The following is an 11,056-nucleotide window of genomic DNA, read 5'->3' on the forward strand; positions in this document are numbered from 1 at the left end:
AAGCAGAGTATGAGGGCGTGCCACGCCAAGCTAGGCGAGCATTATAACGTGTGTTACAAAGTGACACGTGTTTGTCTCTGAAGTAAAACGTAGACTACAACAGAGCTGTTTGGAGCAGTTTGTGACCAGTGTTTTCTGTTGTACATGGTACTTTGGGGTGGATGTTGGGCTTTTTCACTTTGTACACTTAAACATGCCCAAAACGATATATAACAATTAAAAAAGAAAAGCCAAAAAGCATAATATGAGCACTTTAAATACATTTTATTTTATTTATTTTTATTTTTATAGATTTTCTCTGTCTGTGCTAGTGGCCTACTGTCACTCAGCATATTTATTATTTAAATTACCTGATTTAAATAAAGTAATTATATGGATCAACGGGTAAGTCAACCAACGGGACAATTTCCCTAAAAGTAGTAGCTTTCCGTTAAGACGGATCCCCTTTCATAGTTATCCATGAGCTTTCTTAGCTAATCGACTGTAGCATCACACAGCTTGTCTGATCCGTACTGGTTGCTCCATACGCCGTCTAGACTTGTTTGTCTTTTGTCTCGATGCTAAAGGCACTCAGTAGCTACAGTGTGCAGATAGGTAGAGGTAGTGGGACCTTTACCCCTCTGTCAAATAGCAGGCTTGTGTGTGTCTGTGCATGTGTGTGTTTTTTTTAAATATCAGTGTGTTGCCTCACATTTGATGCTTCACACCCCAAAGCATTAAGGATGTGCCAAAAAAAAACTGATTCACATTCATGAATCTATTCAAGCTCTACTGATTCAAAAGTGATTCATTGGATTCCAAAAATCGATTCATATATATATATATATATGTATTTTTTTATTTCAATTGTTTTTTAATGGCGTGTATACTTTTACATTGGGAAAGTAACTACATTTACATGCTGTGAATCGTTTTCTTTAATCGAGAATTATTTTTGAATCAAATCTTAAAAATCTATATCGAATCGGGACATTTTCTGAATCGTCCACCCCTACAGAGCATGCATTTGTCTCACCTGCTTTGATTCATTCCACACTGATGGTAGTTTATAAGTTAAATATAAACGTATTTTGTTGCTCAAACGAATTGATTGGATTTGTCTTGTTTCTCCTGACTGTTGCGTTTCCCAGGTAGATTGTTATGACCACAACAACAGTGGATCGCACGACTTCATTGGATCCTTTGAGACCACACTCTCCCAAATACAGCAGGCAACAGAAAGATATGCAGTGAGTGCTCTCTCTCTCTCCCTCTCTCTCTCTCTCTCTCTCTCGCTCTCTCGCTCTCTTGTCAGTTTTTACATTTTAGCTGGTGCATAAACAACAACAAAAAGGGATTCTCTCCAAGCTAAAGTAGTGTGCCTGACAGTTGTGTGGTGTGTCTGTGCTCCTCTCAGGCCGAGTTTGAATGCATCAATAGTAAGAAGAAAGCAAAGAAGAAAGGATACAAAAACTCTGGTGTTATTGTTGTAAAAAAATGCAAGGTACTGTGGTTTCATTTATATTTCTGTATTTGTTTTCTTTGTTCAGTACATGCATACTCCACATGAAGACAAGATCTTGAGATGTTCAGATGACTTAAAGAGTAACTCTCAAGGGGCTTTTTGTGAATATACCTGAGTCAAACTTTAGTTTAAAAGCTTAATTAGGAAGGAAACGCAACTTTTAAGATTTACCATATTATCGTTTTTCAGTCAAGTGGCCTTTTGAATGGGAGTGCCAGGGTATTAGTACAATCAACATCACTATTTTTAAAACACTAAGAAGGCTCGACACAACATGAGACTTTGCTCCAAGCATCACCAGGGGCTCTACACATGAACTCCATCATTAAGAACATTGTTTGTGTACACAGAGTTTTAAAAAGAAAGGTTTTATCAACTCACTGTAGCTGTTGGTGTGTCCATCTCGCCAGTTGACCTGGGATTTGTTTACACTAGTAAATTATCAAAAATATTGTATACAGATGTGTTTTTATCTTAAAATAATTAAGTATTTTCTTGTCACCAATACCTCTTTTCAGATAGTGAAGGAATACACCTTTCTGGATTACATAATGGGCGGCTGTCAGATTAACTTCACTGTGAGTCCTACACATCTTTGTGATTTTTGTGTCTTTTTTTTAACGAGTCTTTGAAGAAACCACCAAAATATCTCTACTATTTACATGTTGATGTTTTTATTTTTATTACAGTAGATATGTGTTCAGGAAACAATTATAATGATGTTATCAAAGCGTTATCTTAAATGATATTCTCCTTTTTTATCCGGGGAAGATTGCTATTGATTTCACAGGCTCCAACGGGAATCCCGGCTCCCCCCAGTCCCTCCATTACATCAACCCTCAGGGCTATAATGAATACCTGGCAGCTATCTGGGCAGTGGGTAATGTCATCCAGGACTACGACAGGTGCGTAGAATGTTATATATGAAGTATTATTTTGGTATCAAAGTAGACTAACAATACACCATAAATCATTTAGGCATAACTGTTCATTTTTTCCCCTCTGCTGATTAGTCAGACAGACCAATTTAGAATATTTAAAGCTTTAATGCGTAATTTGTAATTAAAGCGTCCATATTCTGCTCATTTTCAGGTTCATAATTGTATTTTGAGGTTGTACAAGAATAGGTTTACATGGTTAATTTTTTTTTTTTAAACATATTTTGTTGTTGTACTGCACACTGCAGATCCTGTTTTCACCCTGTGTGTTTAGGTCTCTGTTTTAGCTCCAGAGTGAGACACCTCACTTCTATACTATCTTTGTTGGGTGTTGCACATGCTCAGTAGCTCTGTAAGATCCCATCAGATACATAACTCTTTCTCCAGCTTTGGTCAGTCCAAGGCAGGATTAGCTGGGAGACTTCTTCTAGACGAGGGCAACTTGTGGAATACCTGCAGAACAGGGACAGGAAGTAGTTCTTGAAGAGATAATGGGCATGCTACGGTTAGCAACCTTGTTTCTGCTAAAGACTTAGAAAGCTGTGCAGATTTAGAACGGCTCACCAGGAGACTGAAGACAGGACATTCAGAAACTGGATCTCACTCAAAACAGCATGGATAGTTGTTTTTCCAAGTTCATGTGCGTGTTGAAGCACCAGAGACACAAAATAACACCCCGAATCCCAGATAAAGTGCTATTTTACGTAATATGGGCATTTTAATGGACGTCCGTTACATTCAAGGCATTGCCAAATAATTTCGAATAGAAATAAGACCATCAGCTCCACACAACTCTCTCTGTATCTCTCAGTATGACTACGTTCAGAAGATTGTGGCGTCCGGCGACCTTTCTGTGCAGAAGCGCGAGCGAAGATAATTCCCTTTTTCTGAAGAGTCAATCCTGTTTTTTTTCTTAATCCTTCATGTCCCCCTCGGCCACTAGCAACTGCGTGGGTGGATGAATGGGGAGGGGGTGTACTCTTTCACAGAAGGCTTGTGTCATGTGGACGCACCGACAGTGTTGTTGTCATTACTTAGAATTCCTCATGGGGAGACAGCATCTACGCACTATAGCTTTAACGTCCTAACATTCAATGTTTGTGTTTTAAATAAAATGTATCCACTATTTCACTATGAGAATCAGTAATGTAATCTCCTTAAATGTCTTGTTATGTCTATAGATATCACCAGAGCTCCAGGCTGATCCTTTGTATGTGTAAACGTACTTTGACAATAACACTTATATTGTTTCAACTCCTCTAGTGACAAGATGTTCCCTGCTTTTGGATTCGGAGCCCAGGTCCCTCCTTCATGGCAGGTAATTGTTTGTGTTATTAAGTTAGTTATTGTTTTGTTGTAGTTAGTTAAAAACATACTTGGATATTGAAATGTATCCATGCAACTAAGGTCATAACTCATAGATTGTTGTGAGACCTAGTTTAGTATTAATCATTAAAATGTGTTTTGCAGGTCTCCCACGAGTTTCCCATCAACTTCAATCCGTCAAATCCATTTTGTGCAGGTAATAATAGGCTGAAGCTTATGTGAAAATTCTCATAAGGAATTTTGGGGGTTACGCATCCTGTGGAAATTGGGGGGGGGAGTGTTTCATGAGACATGTAGGACATTTTGCTGTTCACAGATTTGGTGACTATGGGAAAAATGTGGCATGGAATATGCAAAGCACCATGTAACTACTGCACCAACTAGTGGAGAAATGATTGATCAATTTATCAGTCACCACAAAATGTGACAACAATTTACATTATCAATTGGAGTTAAAGTCATTTATTAAGTTAATATAAACGGATCATCAGGTTGCAGGGGGCTTTAAATTTGGATTATGTACATGGAAATATGTATAAAATGGTTCTCAACGTCCCGTAAGACTTAGTTTTTTTAACGTGTGTGTGTGTGTGTGTGTGTGTTTTAGGTATAGAGGGTGTTGTCCAAGCCTACCAGCAGTGCCTGCCCCAGGTGAAGCTTTATGGTCCCACAAACTTTTCCCCAATCATCAACCACGTAGCCAATTTTGGCCTGCAAGCCTTAAAGCAGGAGACGGCCTCTGTGAGTTGCTGGAAGTTTAAAATCAATCAAAGTAGTATTGTTGTGGCTGTTGTGCGCAAATGTTTGTTCCCCATAGTTGTCGCTTGAAAGTAGCCGCTAAATAGAGACAAAATAACCTCAACAGTAAGTTCTTCTTTTTCCACATGATACGAGTGAGTGAAGGTGGAAACCACTTCCATATAATTTTATTAATTAGTTTCTTGTGTCGTTCCCTCATATGTCAATGTTTTCACAGCAATACTTTGTCCTGCTGATCATCACTGACGGAGTGATCACAGACATGGATCAGACGCTCAGCGCCATCGTCAACGCCTCTCGTCTGCCCATGTCCATCATCATTGTCGGGGTAGGGGGGGCGGACTTCAGTGCCATGGAGTTCCTGGATGGAGACAATGGGATTTTACGCTCCGCTGTAGGCGAGAGTGCCCTGCGGGACATTGTGCAGTTCGTGCCATTCAGGCAGTTCCAGAATGTAAGCTATATCATAAAGCAAAGTGTTTGCAGACATACGTTTTGTTAAAATTCATTTCTTAATTTCTGCATACATTTGAATGTCTAAAAATCTTATTTCAGGCAGGCATTGCAGCCCTTTCCCAAAGCGTACTGGCAGAGTTGCCTGACCAAGTGACCTCCTTCTTCAATTTATTTGACCTGAAGCCCCCCAGCGAGCCCACTCCTTCCTAGAAATGTAGGAGTACCTCCAGCACCTACCTAACTCCATTCCCCTTCTTCCCTGCATCTGTCCAAAGCTGAATACGTTTCAGTAGAAGCTTAGTTGTGCAACCTTGTAAACTTAATTCACCACCCTGTTTTTTTCTGGGGGGTTTTCTATATCCTTTCCAATTCCCAGTATGCAGAACATTATGTCATCATGTACTGTGGGTCTATATGAGTGTGACTTGTCAGGGCATGGACAATCTCTGCTTAAAATTCTAACTCAAGAAGGCTTTTACAGTGGGATTGACTATTTCTTGGTGGTTTCCTGGAGACTGCTCAGAGCCTAGATGTTGTCCAGCACATACGGCTCCATAAAACTGCAAATAGTGGTTTTCACTAGGGGTGTTGGAAAGAATCGATTAATGCAAGAATTGCCAGTCTAATCTTCTAAGATTCTAAATCAATTCACAACTTCCAAAAATATTTTTTTCCCCCTTCTGAGAACCTAAATGTGGCCTAATACAGACTGCTGCGTAGTAATTGCTGATTAAGAATTAGCTTTAGCCTAGTCTATATCTACAAAGTTCTGGGATTGCGCCGGAGCCGCAGAAAGTTTGGCCGGATGAATGTCTTTATTCCGTATGTCCTTTTCCAAGTAAAACAACCTTTGAAGGTACACGTGTTCCACCAAAACAAGTTCCTCCCCGAGACTATTTTCCCAGCGAAGCCCATGACGACTGTGATTGGTTTAAAGAAATTCCAATAAACCAGAGCATGTTTCTCTCCTATCCCAGAATGCTGTGTGGACTAGCCAGTCCCTCCGCCGCAGTGCTGTGGAGGAAAGCTTAGCCTAGCTTTAGCCTAGTCCTTAGCACTCAGTCTTCCTCCCTCTTTGTTTACAGTTTCATCCCGGCCTGCAAGCACTTTCTGTCAACTGTTCCAACAATCACCACTCTGGTTTGGTTGAAATGAACCCTTAATTCACCCATTTACATGTGGAAATATGTTGGCTCTATACACGCTAAAAGTAGTGATTATTTAAATGGAGTCCGGTGGGTTCAATATTGTCGATCACATCAGTCACTTTCACACAAAACATAGAAAAAAGGGTCCGGGTCGAGAAAACCGAAGTTACCCTTTAACACCCCTAGTTAAAAAAAAACAATACTAGCTGTTTCACCCTGTTTTCTGCTAAACTAACCGGACGTATATTTAGTGTTCAGATATGACAGCAGTGTTGATCTTCTCATCTGACTCTTTGCCAGAAAGTAATAAAATATGATTTCCCATAATGTCATACTATTGCTTTTATTTACTTCATTTAAAACTAAGGCTTTCCAATCTTCTGCCAAACCTTTTTTTTTATTAAGGCTGAAACCATAGGAATATCTGTAGTGGTGGTATTTCCTTGTACATGTTGTTGTATATCTTTATCATTCTGTCTCTCTACTCCTTCTCTTTAGTGTCCCCAGGAAGTCCTTGCTCAGAGCGTCTTGGCAGAAGTCCCAGGTCAGGTGGTGAGCTTCTTCAATACCATGAGTTTAAGGCCTCCCCAAAGCGACACACCTCTCCCTGACCGCTCAGCATCTGCCCCGTCCAGTGATGTATCCTGAGGACCAACGATTCCCCTCAGAATACCGCATGAGCATGCAACATCTAGTCTGGCAGCCATGCAACAATTTCTATATACTATGGACCAATAGTATAAAGCCATAGGAAGGAAGTGTTTGACAATATAATGATATGGTCAAACATGTCCTAACATGTAGATAGCTAATGTGAAACCAACGTATGACCTTATGTGACTCAAGTGCCAGGATTATTAAGACTTAAGGTAATTCGACTGCACAGTTTCCAAGGCATTAATTGAAACTAGCGTGGCTTGACTCAAGGTCTTTGGTTTTGTGGAAAATTGCAGCAGCTAATAACCGCTATCTCTGTCAGAACGTCTACATGAAAGGGGTGGAGTGCTAAATGTCGTCACCATGGTTCTGCTAATATCGGTATTTCCTCCAGCATGTCATCATATTACACTGACCACTTGCTTGTTGGTCCCTGGGAAATTAAGCTGTTAACATTTCCTTTGAAATCATAGACATTGGACAAAGCAAAGACTATCAAGTACAATTGAGTAATGTTTACATAATGGATTAATAAGTTTGTCTGATGCCTTTTGTAGATTTTACACCCAAAAAACTGTACACTGTGTCTTTGCTGTGGTTTTGTACTTTAGTCAGTGTCTTTAAAAGAAAATGCATTCAGTTCCATATTGTTTACTTTAATACGTATAATATGTGAGACGATAGTCAATCAGGTTTCCGTGAACGTCATATTACTGAATATTCTGTAATCAGAGTAACAATTGACCCTTTACTTAAAGCTAATCCTGGTTCATTTTGAATTCTTCTGGATTTGAGCTCTTCATTTACACAGTGGATCACTCGGTATTGGATTGCCTTGAGGCGTACTACACTAAAATGTTTTAAATTTTACTTATCAGACACGTGTTTCTGAGTAGATATGGACAATGCCTCCTCATCCCTGGCCTCTTTGACCTGTGGTGTTCCCCAAGGCTCCATCCTAGGACATATGGTAAACAAACACAAATTGCAGGACCATTGTTATGCAGATGACACAACATGGTGCATTTATGTCCCAATAAATCAATGGGGGGGAAACTGTCAGATATAAAGTGCTGGATCTCCCAAACTCTTCTTCAGTTAAGAGCAATACGGAAATGCAGTCATTATCTTCGGTCCTCTAAAGTACAACCCTAGTTTACAAAACTTCTTGGATTCTTTTCTTCAAATTTCAAACCTACAGCCAGAAACCTGGGTATGGTATTGGACAGCGACCTTTCTTTTGAAAAACAAGTAAACCAAATTAACCCTGTTTACTAAAGAACATCTCAAAAGATTACATTCTTTCTTTATTGCCCGATCTCAAGAAGCTATGCTTTTATTTCTTTCAGCTAAATTAGGTTTGAGCAAAAAAGCCATCTAAAGCTTTCAGTTGGTACAAAATGCAGCTGCCCGGCTCGATCCTATCAGCCCTCGTTCCTGCCCGAGGGTCTGAGACCTGCAGAATCAATGACCTCTTTTAAATGACTATTAAATTAGTTTTCAACCAAAAAAAACCTTTTACATTTTTAAATGAATTACACTGTTTAAATTTGTATCTTGTCTTATTTGACTGTTATTGTTTTTGTCTTACGTTATCTTTGGATATGGATATGTTATTCTTCTTACTTTTTTTTTTTCTTAATGCATTTTTTGTATTACTTAAAATGTCTGATTTTATTTGCCAAAGGCCTGAAATGTTTTAAACCTGGTTCCACCATTTAATACTCTAACCACTTTGAAACTTTGTTTTGAAAAGCTCTTTATAAATAAAGTTTATTGTTATATTGTTGATTTGATATGATTGATATAATATTATATCAGTATATCAGTATATCAGATATATCAGTAAGCTTAATTTGGTAAAATGCATGTTTACGATGTACACTAAAAGTTCACTCTGTCTCAAGAGTAGACACAATGTACTGACTGTTATGGAAATACATTTTACAAAGTGTACATGTAGGTGTTTATATATGTTGTTTTCACCGATCACTGTGGCATTGTCCTATATTTTGTACATGTTTTGGTCATGGACTTTGATTTCCTTCATATTTGATTTTAAATGTAAATATGATATGCAATGCAAGTACAAAAAAATGACCTACAAAACCATAGCCAGCTTCTACTTCAATATTTTTTTTAATTCAAATTATCAAATAAATTCTTTTTATTCATGTTTGATGCTGTCTCCTTCTCATGAAAATAAAGAAATACTGAATTCATTTTCACAACCAAATTGTAACAGACGTGGGACTTTGTCTTATGTGCATCAAAAAGAAATTGAACATAATAATAGGAGGAGTCTCCTTGACTTGATGCTAGCTCGAGATGTGAGTTGGAGCCAAGCAGATAAATGAAATTATTATTACATTTATACTGTATATAATGTATCATCAAGGGTATTCACATTTATGTTCATATTAGTACTATTAGTATTATCATCAGTTTCAAACATAAAACCCTGCAACATATAAAACAGCCACAGTCAGCAACTGCATAACAAGTTGAAATTGATCAAGTTTGCGTCAATGCAAGTACGAGAGCACAGTTAGACTTCCGGTAAGTAAAAACCTTTCAAAATAAAGTGACCCGATTTAAGCTATTAGAAACATGCTTACATAATACATACAATACAACATTTTTTTTTTTTTAAAGATTAAATTATGTTTTACAGTTGCACACGCCACTGGTGAAAAGTGTTCACGTGATTAAAAAGTAATGAGTTAGTCACATAATAGTTTACTACAACTTCCGGTATACAATACAATACAATACATAATATAGCTTAATCTGTAATTAGGAGTTATACAGTCGCGCTAAAACGGGGTTGTCACAACAACAACAACCTCCCAGTTGTAGCAGCAGACGTCACCATAGACATAATAAAGATATCTTTATATGTCTATGGACGTCACGATGTCGTTTTGGTGGGTGGGGTGGGCGTGGTCACTTTGGCATGTCAAGGCACTGCAGGGCAGCCAAGCAAACTCGCGACACGTTAACGTTTCGAGCTACAAAAGTATTTTCTAGTTTGGAGTCCTGTAACGCGTCCACACACTTTTAAAGGTAGGTTTGAATTTAATCAGAAGCTGCTAGTGTGCGGAAGTTAACGTGTTTTCCCAATGTATTTATTTAGCATTTACTGGCCCAGTTAACGTTAGCTAGCGTTAGCTAGCTAGCGGTTGTAGTTTCTCTTAATGTAACTAACTCATCAACTGTTCCCCTCCCCACTAACTACAAGTACTTGAAGTGAAAGAACTTGCTTGAGTTATCGCCACTTTATCTAGCTACGAGACTCGACCACGGTGTTGTACTAGCTTGCTAGCTACGTGTTGTAACGTTAGTTGTTAGATAGTCATACTAAACGTCCTAATAACCCTAATCCGAAATTACATTGATGTTTGTGGCGTCACGTGACATTAACGTTGGGGGTTTATGTAGCAGCCCTAGATGATATTAGGACATTTACGTCTGTCACAATTTATGGTAAGTGTTGCCAGCTCCTGAATGTATAGTAAAAATTCGCGATGTTCCAATCCGATACTGCTTAAGACGCTGTCGGGAAGTAGTGGAGTTTATGCACGATTCGATACCACGTAATAAAGCCCTAGAGAAAATCTACGTTAAAGTAATTTGTTTATTTTCTTTTTCTGTTATATCTTTGTTGCCAGACCGACCACAAAGATAGAAATCATATCACATCCATACAGGGACAGTAGTATACAGCTGTATACTATCATATCATCATATCATCATACAGAGATATTAGTAGTATACAGCTGTTAGACATTATATCATCATACACAGATAGTAGCATACAGCTGTTAGACATTATATCATCATACACAGATAGTAGCATACAGCTGTTAGACATTATATCATCATGCAGGGATAGCAGTAAACAGCTGTTAAAACATATTGTAATATATTTACACTGGTATCGGATCAGTACTCTGTATTGGCCGATATGTCAGTTCAGGTATCAAAATCGGTATCGGGAAGCAAAAAATCGTATTGGACCATCCCTATTAAAAATCTTCCAAAATAATGATTGACGTAATTTTCCTTTTTAGTTGTAACTTCACTGCAAGTTTCAACACATTTTTACTTGCAGAAGTAGCCTTACGTTAGGTCCTCCACCTTCTGATAAATCTTGCATCTTTATATCAAATTTGAGTGCAAACACGCGTTAACTCAGGGGTTCTCAACCTTTTGCAAGCTGGGCCCCCCCAAAGCTGGTTCTTGCAGTTGGGGCCCTAGTGCCCTAC

At 38.5% G+C, this 11,056-nt stretch overlaps 2 protein-coding genes across 6 annotated transcripts in view; both read left to right on the forward strand.

Moving 5' to 3' along the window:
* LOC117938196 (copine-3-like) overlaps nucleotides 1-8,284 on the forward strand; it is a 13,837-nt gene extending 5,553 nt beyond the window's left edge. The window contains exons 8-17 of one of the 2 annotated variants that reach the window (XM_034862689.1): nucleotides 1,131-1,229; nucleotides 1,397-1,483; nucleotides 2,023-2,082; nucleotides 2,276-2,409; nucleotides 3,706-3,760; nucleotides 3,913-3,964; nucleotides 4,376-4,509; nucleotides 4,745-4,981; nucleotides 5,083-5,197; nucleotides 6,630-8,284. In XM_034862689.1, the coding sequence (XP_034718580.1) occupies nucleotides 1,131-1,229; nucleotides 1,397-1,483; nucleotides 2,023-2,082; nucleotides 2,276-2,409; nucleotides 3,706-3,760; nucleotides 3,913-3,964; nucleotides 4,376-4,509; nucleotides 4,745-4,981; nucleotides 5,083-5,193 (969 nt within the window). In that variant the 3' untranslated portion in view covers nucleotides 5,194-5,197; nucleotides 6,630-8,284. The remainder of the gene's footprint in view (nucleotides 1-1,130; nucleotides 1,230-1,396; nucleotides 1,484-2,022; nucleotides 2,083-2,275; nucleotides 2,410-3,705; nucleotides 3,761-3,912; nucleotides 3,965-4,375; nucleotides 4,510-4,744; nucleotides 4,982-5,082; nucleotides 5,198-6,629) is intronic. The other variant, XM_034862688.1, reaches the window with a different exon arrangement.
* Nucleotides 8,285-9,711: 1,427 nt separating this feature from the next.
* Nucleotides 9,712-11,056, forward strand: part of cpne3 (copine III) — a 10,133-nt gene continuing 8,788 nt past the window's right edge. For 3 of the 4 annotated variants that reach the window (XM_034862683.1, XM_034862686.1, XM_034862685.1), the window contains exon 1: nucleotides 9,784-9,858. The gene's annotated coding sequence lies outside the window, so the exon portion shown is untranslated. Of the gene's footprint in view, nucleotides 9,859-11,056 lie in introns of all 4 variants that reach the window. The other variant, XM_034862684.1, reaches the window with a different exon arrangement.

The sequence above is a fragment of the Etheostoma cragini genome, chromosome 22, assembly GCF_013103735.1.
Source record: "Etheostoma cragini isolate CJK2018 chromosome 22, CSU_Ecrag_1.0, whole genome shotgun sequence".
In the NCBI taxonomy this organism is placed as follows: domain Eukaryota; kingdom Metazoa; phylum Chordata; class Actinopteri; order Perciformes; family Percidae; genus Etheostoma; species Etheostoma cragini.